Source organism: Sander vitreus, chromosome 12 (assembly GCF_031162955.1).
Source record: "Sander vitreus isolate 19-12246 chromosome 12, sanVit1, whole genome shotgun sequence".
Classification (NCBI taxonomy): domain Eukaryota; kingdom Metazoa; phylum Chordata; class Actinopteri; order Perciformes; family Percidae; genus Sander; species Sander vitreus.
In genome coordinates, this window is record NC_135866.1 from 6,301,530 (window position 1) to 6,313,562 (window position 12,033).

Consider the following 12,033-nt stretch of genomic DNA (forward strand, 5'->3'; position numbering starts at 1 on the left):
TTAACTACACTTTGCTAAAAGTCTAATACAGCAGCCCTGCAACACATTCTACCTTCATGGGAATTATAGTGTTGGGTTTTGGTGTTTATTCAACCACATTTTAACATTAGTTTGTGGTTTAGTGTGAGATGTTTCCAATATTCAATCTACTCTTATTGACAGATATTAAATGGACAAGATACTAGTAAAACATATCAGCTTCAACAACTCAAAAAAATATTAGAACCTTCACAAAGGTAGGAACAGTTTACAGTAACTGTTTAGCTGTATTAGTCTCAATTAGTGTTACCTGACTGAGTGTACCTAATAAACTGGCAACGTGTATTTAGTCACCTCTCGGATGGAATAATCAAAAGACATGGTTACACAAAATTGTAGTTAAAAATCTTTTAATTTATTTATACATATATTTATATATGTACACATTTCCTTACCTCTTCTTGTAAAGACAAGAAACACATTGTCAAATTCATTGTTAGTCATTGGTGGCACAATCGAGACACTAGTTCTCCAGAGTCCCAGGATGATCCAGTAACGTAATAATCCATTAATTAATCTGTTCTTTTCCTTGCCTTAATAATGTAAAGGAAACTGAAGGGAGATCAATATTTCTCCTTATCCTGATCTTCACTCCATAAGCTTTTTCACCAAAAGGCAAAGAAAAGGACAGATGTCAAGGAAGTGTAGTGAATACAACTTAACATTTCATAAATATTTTGTGTTAAAAGGCAGGGTCTGGTAAACCTGTCATTACCTTTCATTCCCTGTCAAGAGGATAAGTCACCCGCCACAACCATGTGAATAACTACTTCACTTGTTTTGACGCAACCCAATTTGGGTCACACCCACAACCCTAAAACCTTCTTAACAGTCTTTCCTTTTGTCTTCGTCATATTCATAAAATATAATGAATATCTGAAAGCAGGAGAAAGGTTACTTAGAGTATTTTTAACAATTTTACCAATAGTTATAGATTAGTTACGGTAACGGGACATAGAAATAATCATCTTCAAGCCTGCACTTTTTGTCTCCTCCATTTGTGCTTTAGTAGACATGCCTGTCCCTTTACCTCGTGGGCTAAAACATCTGAAGTCTATGCAGTCCTCATATTCTAGGAGTTGCCCCTGGTTTCAAACCAAAATTTAGCACCTACCCCCTTTTTTTTCCCCCCACAATTTCACAAATGTTGGCAATATTATTAAAAGGATGACAAATAGTCCAGGATCAATGCTGTATCCCAGCCACCTGTGTGGTATGTTACTCTAGGTTAAAAACAAATGTGGTTGGTTGCAAACAATGTTTGGTTGCTTTGGGTTATAGGCAACTTAGTTAATAAAGGACATTTTGCACCTTAGTGTCAGTATAGCCATAATTATGCTGAAATAACAAAAAGAAATCCCTTTTGAAAATGAAATACCTGCATCGTCATTGTTGCTTCAAGCCAGAGATCATGGATTTGGATGGAACCCTGTTAATAATCCTAAAGTCTATACCCTTACCCCCTAGACACTAGTGTAGTGGGTTTTTCAACAAGGTATGTGTATACTCACCCTTGTCAACTCAGTCCTTGTTATACATAACATGTACTTAATTGTGATTACATATTATGATATGCACAGAGCTTACAGTTGTAAACATAAAATAAAAAGCATATAATGTATTGTATATAGTCCAAACAGTACATTTTTTTCTGTCTCCGCATAACAGTCCCTTAGTCTCCAATATAGTCATTTGTACTCCTTCATAGTGTTGTAAACTTCTTTTTATGAAAAAAAAAAAAGAAAAAAAGTGTTTTTAAAAAAAGACTGTACTGCCACTAATTGCATGATGAAACGGATGCGTTGAATATGTGCTGCATGCTGCCCTCTGGTGGCAAGGACTGGGAGTTGTGCTACAGGAAAGGGTTGGTTGAACCCGCTGAAGGGAATGACCCGGCTGGGGCTCCCGCCTGGAATAGGAAAGGGATGGATGTAAGACACCAACAGAAAACATTCGGAGACAATTATCCCTTCAAATTAATGTTATTAATAGGAATGTTTTCATTGAAATCAATCAGTACAATTGTTTTCCGAAACTTATAAAAGCCCCCACAGTACCTCCTTTATTGCCTTCTTTAACCCCAAAAAGCTGGGAAAACAAAAAGGCAAAGCATGCTCACCATGAATGGGTTATTGGACATGCCAGGGCCTGCCAAGGGCTGCCCAAAGGGCGTCATGGAGGGCTTGTTCTGTCCGTAGACTGGGAATGCAGGGCCTAGGGGTGATAAAGGGAAAGGCTTGTCTTCTCTCTTCTGCAGTTAAGCAGTGTAGAATAATGTTCTTACTATTTGCAGATAAATATAATAAGAATGCAAATATTCTTATGTTATGTATGTATGATTCCATAAGAGACCAAGTGTGTTTTGGTGTATGCTTATTGCACAGAGTTGTGTGCTGTCATAGAGACAGTGGATCCCCAAACAAAAGAAACTCTGACGCGCAGATGGTTTAGCTTAAGCGGTAAATATAAAATAGTTAGGGTCACGGGGCCTCGAGCAAAGTACATTGAGTAATAATAACAAATGAGGACGAGACATAATACAGTGGGCCCCACCCTGGCGGGGTGTTGTGTGAAGATAGCAGTCCCGGTGCGGAAGAAGAAGAGAGGGCCCAAGAAAAAAAGCATAAGAGATGAGGGGAAGAATAGATCGGGGCTCACGAGGTCTGACAGTCTAGAGATACGTGAACCGGCTCTGGTTTTTTGTCTGTTGCTAGGGAAACTTAGTCTCTGCGTGCCTTGTGATCCCACAGATCTGTGTATTGATGCTTGACTGATTAAACGAATGTATTTGACTTCATCTTATCGTCTTATTTGGCTCTTGCTTAGGATCAATGTAATTCCAATTTAACGAATACGCGGGATACATAGGTCTTTTATTTGGAGTCGGACACTTTGTCCCAAAAGGGGGGGGACACAGAGGAGGAAAACCCCAACAGCAGCAATGTGTAATATATTTCATTGCAACGGTTATATATACCGGCCAAAAATAGGAGGCTATAAAGAGTCAAAGATAAATTATCTTTTTACACTGAACATAATTACATGTTAATTTTTTTAAAGCACTAAGGGACTAAAGCCGTCTACACAGGATAGGCGGCAAAACCGCTTTGCGCTGGCCGTTCCATTGATTTCCGCTCAAAATTCAAATTATTTAGACCTCTGACCTTTCGAAAGTGCAACCAATGAGATAACAGTATGTCGTTACCTAGCAATGGGAAATAGGTTCCTTGCCACCCTTGATGACGTTTACCTGCGCTGCGCTTTGCTCTGCGCCCTACCTAGCAGTGTGCACAGAGCAAAGAGCGTATCATGTGTAGGCGGCTTAAAACTGTGAAGAGGAGGGGAGAAAAACAACAAAAGAGCCAAGCCCAGCGCGTTTTGATTGCATTCAGGTGTGAACAGAGCCTTATGAGTGATGCACAGAGCAGGAACCCTAGAGCTTTGTACCCCAAATGCAACCTTTTATCGCTGTGCAGTAGCTGCCACTGACAAGTCACTTTTAATGTGCTGCAGCCTCAGCAAGACAAACACAATTCCCAAAGCAGATGGCCACCATGTAGATAAAGAAACATAACATTCATGCCAAGAAAAATGCTCTATGTGACCTAAATCACTGAAAGGTACTGCACAGGTGGAACAGGGTAAGAGGACAGAGGGGTGTGGGAGGCCACTAACCATTAGACTGAGGGTGGTAGGCCCCGGGTTGAGAGTAAGGGATGGGAGCCTGGCCAGGGAATTGCTGCTGGAAGTTTCCGCTGAAACTGGTCGGGAGGCAGTAGGAAGATGCATTTCCAAAGCCGGCGGGCATGCTCATAGAGCCAGTGCCAAACGAGGCTACGAGACACACGCAGCATGTGTGTAAATGCATGCGCGCACACACACACACACACACACACACACACACACACACACACACACACACACACACGAGTAAATTCTAGATATGTTGGCAAATCACAAAGCTTCTTGGCAATGTCACTGAGTTACATCTAATTAACAAAAATGTTTAATTTTAAAAAAAAAATGTGTCTTATTAAATACACAAAAATGTAAATGTGCACACACCCGCAGCTGGCGCTCTGCCATTGGTCTGGAAAGGGTTGGTGGCCATCTCCGGGGCAACGGCTGCAGCAACGAAGGGATTTGTGGATGGGACGGCTAGATGAAATGCAGGTGGAAGTTGCAAAATTAGTCTGAAAATGTATTTTAATTCTGCATGCATCACTGTAGTAGTAATCACTACAACCACCTCCAAAGCCAGGCTGCATGCTGGGTAACACAGGTGGATTCTGGGCAGGCGATGAACCAAGCACTGGTCCAAATAGGTTCCTGTGAAGAAAATGCCCTGATTAGATGCTGTTACATCCGTTTAACACACGCAATATGCATGACAGGCATTAATTAACCTTTAGAACTGATACACTGATACTGTAATAGTTTGCTGATTTTTTTTAAACAAACACTTTTAAATTTGTTTAATTAAATTAACGGTTTCTGGTAAACATTTACTAGCAGTGCTATTATTACTGTGTGTGTCTGCCAGTCTCTCACCCTGGCACATTGCTGGCTGTGGTAACAGAGGAGCTGAGCTCGTTGTCCAACTCAGCCAGAGCAGCGTATCGATCCTCTCTGCGGCTCTCTGTCTGGGACTGGGTAGGGACGGCACTAGACATTGACGGGATTGGCACACCTCCCCCTTTCGGAAATTAAAAAAAATTTAAATAAGATACTCACAAATCAAGTGCCACATGCATACACACCACACACTCAAATAATACAGAATTAAGGAACATGACGACTTATTTGGGACTTTAGCTTATTCACCGTATCCCCCAGAGTTAGATAAGTCCATACGTACCCTTCTCATCTCCGTGCGTGTCGTAACTCTGTCTGACGCACCCACCGCTAGCCTAGCTTAGCACAGATCCTGGAGGTAACCGGCTCCATCTAGCCTGCTGCTCCCAATAAGTGACAAAATAACGCCAACATGTTCCTATTTACATGTTGTGATTTGTATAGTCACAGCGTGTACAAATAAGGTCAAACTGGGAACTATATTCTCAGAAGGTGAAGCACTGCTACTTGGGCGGAGTGATTTGCTCGCAGCACCTGAGAAGCCCCGTGGTGAGGAGCAGAGAGTAACAACGGTGCTTTTCAGGTGTTGCGCTAATCACTCTGCCCAAGTAGCAGTGCTTCGCCTTCTGAGAATATACAGGTGCTGGTCATATAATTAGAATATCATGAAAAAGTTGATTTATTTCAGTAATTCCATTCAAAAAGTGAAACTTGTATAATGTATACATTCATTCCACACAGACTGATATATTTCAAGTGTTTATTTCTTTTACTTTTGATGATTAGAACTGACAACTAATGAAAACCCCAAATTCAGTATCTCAGAAAATTAGAATATTGTGACAAGGTTCAATATTGAAGACACCTGGTGCCACACTCTAATCAGCTGATTAACTCAAAACACCTGCAAAGGCCTTTAAATGGTCCCTCAGTCTAGTTCTGTAGGCTACACAATCATGGGGAAGACTGCTGACTTGACAGCTGTCCAAAAGACGACCATTGACACCTTGCACAAGGAGGGCAAGACACAAAAGGTCATTGCTAAAGAGGCTGGCTGTTCACAAGAACCACCACGCACAGACGTAAGCAAGACATGGGTTTCAGCTGTCGCATTCCCTGTGTCAAGCTACTCCTGAACAAGACACAGCGTCAGAAGCATCTCGCCTGGGCTAAAGACAAAAAGGACTGGACTGCTGCTGAGTGGTCCAAAGTTATGTTCTCTGATGAAAGTACATTTTGCATTTCCTTTGGAGTCTGGAGGAAGAGAGGAGAGGCCCAGAATCCACGTTGCTTGAAGTCCAGTGTAACGTTTCCACGGTCAGTGATGGTTTGGGGTGCCATGTCATCTGCTGGTGTTGGTCCACTGTGTTTTCTGAGGTCCAGGGTCAACGCAGCCGTCTACCAGGACGTTTTAGAGCACTTCATGCTTCCTGCTGCTGACCAACTTTATGGAGATGCAGATTTCATTTTCCAACAGGACTTGGCACCTGCACACATTGCCAAAGCTACCAGTACCTGGTTTAAGGACCATGGTATCCCTGTTCTTAATTGGCCAGCAAACTCGCCTGACCTTAACCCTATAGAAAATCTATGGGGTATTGTGAAGAGGATGATGCGCCAGACCCAACAATGCAGAAGAGCTGAAGGCCACTATCAGAGCAACCTGGGCTCTCCTAACACCTGAGCAGGGCCACAGACTGATCGACTCCATGCCACGCCGCATTGCTGCAGTAATTTAGGCAAAAGGAGCCCCAACTAAGTACTGAGTGCTGTACATGCTCATACTTTTCATGTTCATACTTTTCAGTTGGCCAACATTTCTAAAAATCTTTTTTTGTATTGGTCTTAAGTAATCTATATTAAGTAATGAATATTCTGAGATACTGAATTTGGGGGTTTTTATTAGTTGTCAGTTATAATTATCAAAATTAAAAGAAATAAACACTTGAAATATATCACTCTGTGTGGAATGAATGCATACATTATACAAGTTTCACTTTTTGAATGGAATTACTGAAATACATCAACTTTTTCATGATATTCTAATTATATGACCAGCACTGTAGTTCCCAGTATGTATACGGTTAGAAGATGGCTGTGTCTCATGTGACCTTGTTATTTATACACTTAATCACAACATGTAAATAGGAAAATGTTGGCGTTATTTTGTCACTTATTGGGAGCAGTAGGCTAGATGGAGCCGGTTACCTCCAGGATCTGTGCTAAGCTAGGCTAGCGGTTGGTGCGTCAGACAGAGTTACGACACGCACGGAGATGAGAAGGGTACGTATGGACTTATCTAACTCTGGGGGATACGGTGAATAAGCTAAAGTCCCAATGAGTCGGCGTGTTCCTTTAACTAAAGATTCAGGGAAAAGCGTGGTATTTTGTAACAGGTTTAGGGCTAAATGTCCAATGGGTGTCTCCTTTCACAGCGCTTTAGTCAAATTAATTTAAATTGAAAGCACGTGTCGGTGTGTTTTCCAACATTGCTAACAACGTAGCGTGTCTTAAGTGCTCACTGCGCTGAGCATTGGTTTAAAAACCTATACAATCTTCCAAGAGAAATGTGCTTCCATCAAATTTTGAACAGTAGTGATGATCAGCGACAGTGCTCTACACATCTATAGGTGATTACAGAAAGGGCTTGCCCAGTGGACACAGTGGTTAAGAAACAAATAAGAAAAATACTGAGATGAGGGTGAGTGTGTGTGGATAGGGTGGAGGAAAGACAATGGTGGGGAGTGGGGGTACCTGATGAAAAGGACTTTGAGGGGGGTGACGTGCTCAGATGGGATGGAATTGCAGTGTTTCCAAATGCCTCAAAGTTGGCAAAGTTGGTATCTGAATTACCCTGAGGTGCTGCAGCCATACACAAGGAAAAATGAACAATGAATGTGGAAATAAAAACAATGGCAGGGCAATGCATGGGATGATGACATACCAGGCTTCACACTGCTAAATATCTGTATTACTGTGTGTATCGAGTGTCTGAGTGAAATGTTGGACCTTTTGGGACCTTTGAGAGAAAGCTATAGCTAGCTTACCTGACTGGCTGGGAAAATGTGCAAAGTTGGCAAAGTTGGTAGAGCTGGAAGATTGAGTGGGTGGAGCGGCAAAGATGTCTCCTCCCAGGTCAGAGAGCAAGTCAAACTTCTTCTCCTGAGCAACGCTGTGAGCCTGGGAACGACCTAGCCCCGGAGACTGGGCAGTGGGCGCACAAATTAAAGAGTTAAAAGTCTTCTCCGTCCAAATTCCAGAAGACATCATAGACACTTATCTAATGGACAAAGAGAGCCTCAGAGAACATTTCGGTTACCTGGCGCAGTGGGGTCTTGTTGAGCTGCAGGGTCTTGAGGGGTTGCACTTCTGGGGTACTACCAGTGCTGCTGGCTGAGGAGCCAGACACAGAGGCCTGGACACTAGCTACTGCCCTTGCCTGGTCTGGAGGAACATACCTAGGCATCCAGGAAAGCACACCAACGCAAATGCAGAGTATTAAAAACAAAAAAAGACAGAAAATAAAAGGAAGGCTTTTCTAACTGATCCTGACTGACTGACTGGGCACTACGCAAGTACAACAAATGGGTAATTTATCTATTTGATTGGGCTAAAGGTAAGTATTTAAATCGAATGGGACCTTCCTTTATAAAGCAGTTTTTAAAGTTGTTCTCTTTCCACCAACACTGCATGTAAAAGAGGAAAGTGACAATGAAGAGCATGCTATCAAACTGAAACATATGGTTAACCACCATTGACTTTATAGCACTCCATTATTTAAAGAAGTATTACATATTGGTTTATCTAACCATTTATACTATGTGCATCCAAGGGGTGAAGGACTGAAATAAGTATTTTGTTTTGTTTTTTATCTTTTGACAACAGGGTTTACTCTTCCCAGAACATATAAAAAAAAAATCAAGTTTATGTTACCATCTTTTCTTTTCATATTTTTCCTGAAGGAACTCTTTTACTTTCAGTGGTTCTCGGAAATCTGGAACAACTAACGTCCTGTCGTCATAGAGGCCCAGCCAGATGTGTTTACAGACCTACAGGGGGGGCAGAGGAATGAGGAGAGTGGGAGGTAAGAGGGGATTGAGGTGGGGGTGGTGGCAAAGCCAGGCGAGAGGTGAGAGGAAGTAAAGGGTAGGGGGAGGGGAGGACAAGAAATGGGAGAGAAAAGTGGGGAGAGAGGAATGCCAATAAAGTTGACTATGCAGGGTTCAGGAAATGCCAAGATGCTTCTGAATCAAAACCAGAATGACTGTTCTGTTCAACAATGTGAAATATGGTGCTGAGTCCTTTGGTGTAAAGTGTGCCTGATACCTCATTGCTGTGTTTCTGTAGGAACTCAATTTCCTGATGTGTGAATGTGGTCATAGAGATGGACTTCACTCTGTGTGGGGGGTTCAGTCCTCGCCTGTAGGTGGAGGAGGTACATTTTTAGCTGTTTTTCCCCGTTTATTGGTATTTGAGTCAGCAAACAGTAAATACTGCATACAGATTATAACAAATATTACAAAAACAGTACAGGATTTACACACAGAGACACACAACAGGACACATGCAGTAAATAAAAGTATTAAATATTAACCAAGGTACGACCGCACAGATGCACTGATATATTTTCTTCTTTCATGTATGTGTATTTTATGTTTGGGGAATAAAAACTGAGTGCAATGAACATTTGTCAGACATTTCTAATTGAAGACCATAGACGTTACAGTTTTGGTTTACATCTTAGGGAACGTTATTGTAAATATGAAGTTCTTGAAATCAAAATGAAAGGCAAATCAGAAATGTTTGTGATTTTAATTGATTTCATTTGATTAGAAATGACAGACCTACTTAGAAATTGCCGATATTGTGCTCACTGTTATTGGTGACTTATAGCAGATGCCATCATAACTATACATGTTTATAGAGTCAGTAAAGGCTGTAAACTCAAATTCACTTCTTCATGTTTCATTGTTTTTGAATCACAAAAACATTTTGACATGGATCCACAGAAAACATACTTGAGTAATAAAAGTTCAAACAGATCTCTACAAATTGATCTAAGCCAAGTACAAATACAAAACTAATTGCATAAGTCTTTGCACATATATATATTTGTGACATATCAAAATCACACCGTAACAGCCAACTGTTTTAAGAAGTCACATAATGAGCCAAGTTGAAATCCCCTGTGTGTAATTGTAGGTGGGACATTAGATTAAATATACTTTAAAAAGCTGGAAGTTGCAACAGCTGGTTAGTAGGTTTTATGGCAAAAGCTAAATCAAGATGACAAATAAATCTGTTGCCAGATTATTGAATCATTGCTTGTTTATATAGCACAAAATAACATGTGTGCTTAGGGTCAACTATCAACACTGAAGGGGGAAATAAGATCAACAAACAGAGTATAGTAAGGGCAATCATACAATCTTTTTTTAAATGGCTGTAAATTTGCCCCAAGCAGGCAGTTCTCGATATACGAGGGTCTGTGCAAGAGGGCCAACCGCGAGGAAGGGCATCAAAAGCCAATTCTGGATGAGCTTTTATTGTGAAAATGGGAGACACGGTGCAGTTAACAACTATTGCTTCCCCAGTTTCGGCTTTATGGCAGATTTGTCATAATGACAAAACCACTGTTGAAAAAAAGAAAGAAATCACTTGACATCTGGGCTAGTGTTCGCCATAAGGGATGTCAGGTCTATGGTCAGATGATTGCAAAACACATCCAGCCATCACCACCTTTAAGGCTTGTGATGGCAGCACCATGCTCTGGGGATGCTGCTGCAGGCCATGGAAGGCTTGTAGGGGGTTAAGTCTAAAGACGCATCCTGGAGGAAAACCTGATGCAATCTATAACAGGAGTGGCTGAAAACCAACAATGTAATGTTCTGGTATGGCCAAGTCAGAGGCCAGGCCTCCATCCAATCCAGAAATTATAGCAGGATTTGAAAATTGCTGTTCACTGCAACTTGACCGAGCTTTCAGAGTTTTGCAAAGAAGACTGAGGGGAAAACCGCAGTGTCCAGATGTGCAAAGCTGATACAGACCCTTCCACATAGACTCAAGGCTGAAACTGTTGCCAAAGGCGTAATTAATTATGTTGTTTGATTTGTAATTAATTTAGATACTAGAAAATACACATTGATATAAATGGATTACGTGGAAATTGATTTTTTTTTTTCCTTCCTCTTTATTTCTAAGTCTTTACTGGCGCAAAATCAGTCAAAACCCGTTTGTGACGCACAGATCACAGATATTACACATCTGTAATATATCTGCCTGTTTTACACTCTTTGACCAATAGGTGGTATTGTGAGCAAATGAAGCCTCGAGAAATGAACCCTTTTGTGAACCACTTTGCTGGAAAGCATCGATGCTTCATCAGGCTTCATCTCGCCACCACTAGCCTTAATATTGGTTATGATTTCATAACGACTAAAGGAAGAACTGGTTTCATCAGAAGGCAGCTGAGGAAGAACCCACTGCCCTGCCCTACTTCGTCTATTAACTACTCCCCAAGTAGAGAGACCCACCCTGCTCCTGCTTATCTAGAGGTGTGTGCGTTTGCCACATGCCGTGTCGGAGGTCCAGCTAAAGTTCAACTAGATTAGGTTTATATGTGACGTGCTATCGTATATATATATATAATATTTGACTATTATGAATTTTTACGATGGGCGTGCTAACCTTGCACGACCAAACAGGCAACCTGACCTGACTACACACAGGTACTCAGTCACTGAAACCACCCCTCACACTCTGCCTAAACCCCACTTCTTTTCACGCTGAAGTAAAGCTGTAAATAAAACTGTAAACAAACCAAACTACACTAGACACTACCCGACCCAAACCAACGGCAGAACCGACGTTACCTGTCCTGACTTTAACACTAGCTAACAAGCTAACAGTACCACCAAGTCAGTTGTGGACCGGACAAATCCATGACCGACAGCGGCGTCTTTTGTCCTTGCCTGGTGGACACTGTAAACAATAAATATGATACTATGGTCCAAAAGGAAACTCACAAGATCCCAGAGCAGGTGGTACAGACGAAGGAGCCCACTGTCATGTTGACATAGGTCGGGCCGCGCTGGTCGCAGTCGAAGCATTTCCTATTCGCGGGCAGGCTAGTCATTTCCCGGAGCATCTTCAAATGAGTCTCCTCCTGCTTTCGCTTCGCACTCGTCGCCATAGCCGAAAACAGCGGGCTAGTATCACAGGGGAAGAGGTTTGGTCAAGGGACCCGGCACAGGGCGGGTGTCTTCGGGGTAGACTTGTTGGTAGCGGCAGCGGCGGCCGGGGAGACACCTTCCTTGCCGGGGAGACTGGGGCGACTGACAAACTACTTCTTCTACACGGCCATAGTGTGACACAGACCGGCTTCACAAGCACAGGCGCCATCTGTTGGTTTGGAATAAT

The 12,033-nt window shown here is 42.1% G+C and overlaps 1 protein-coding gene across 2 annotated transcripts; it reads right to left on the reverse strand.

The window, feature by feature from the left end:
- Positions 1 to 1,522: 1,522 nt before the first annotated feature.
- On the reverse strand, positions 1,523 to 11,983 carry agfg1b (ArfGAP with FG repeats 1b). Of its 2 annotated transcripts, XM_078263405.1 has the most exons (12): positions 11,640 to 11,981; positions 8,941 to 9,034; positions 8,548 to 8,663; positions 7,934 to 8,072; positions 7,662 to 7,818; positions 7,369 to 7,476; positions 4,591 to 4,735; positions 4,289 to 4,368; positions 4,105 to 4,197; positions 3,715 to 3,873; positions 2,159 to 2,253; positions 1,794 to 1,948 (listed from the first exon to the last, which is right to left on the reverse strand). In XM_078263405.1, the coding sequence occupies exons 1-12, from the start codon at positions 11,804 to 11,806 to the stop codon at positions 1,892 to 1,894; spliced, it is 1,410 nt and encodes a 469-aa protein (XP_078119531.1). In that variant the 5' UTR covers positions 11,807 to 11,981; the 3' UTR covers positions 1,794 to 1,891. The 2 variants fall into 2 exon arrangements, with proteins under 2 accessions (XP_078119530.1, XP_078119531.1); XM_078263404.1 differs by lacking the exon at positions 2,159 to 2,253 and having other exon boundaries at positions 1,523 to 1,948; positions 11,640 to 11,983.
- Positions 11,984 to 12,033: the final 50 nt, after the last annotated feature.

Bases quoted from the DNA above. Each gene is read 5' to 3' on its own strand.
- agfg1b (XM_078263404.1), bottom strand. From the start codon at position 11,806: ATGGCGACGAGTGCGAAGCGAAAGCAGGAGGAGACTCATTTGAAGATG. The intron at 4,369-4,590 runs GTGAGAGACTGG...TTTTCTTCACAG, and splicing joins ACAGCCAGCAATGTGCCAGG to GAACCTATTTGGACCAGTGC. The intron at 1,949-3,714 runs GTTAGTGGCCTC...TTCCTATTCCAG, and splicing joins CTACCACCCTCAGTCTAATG to GCGGGAGCCCCAGCCGGGTC.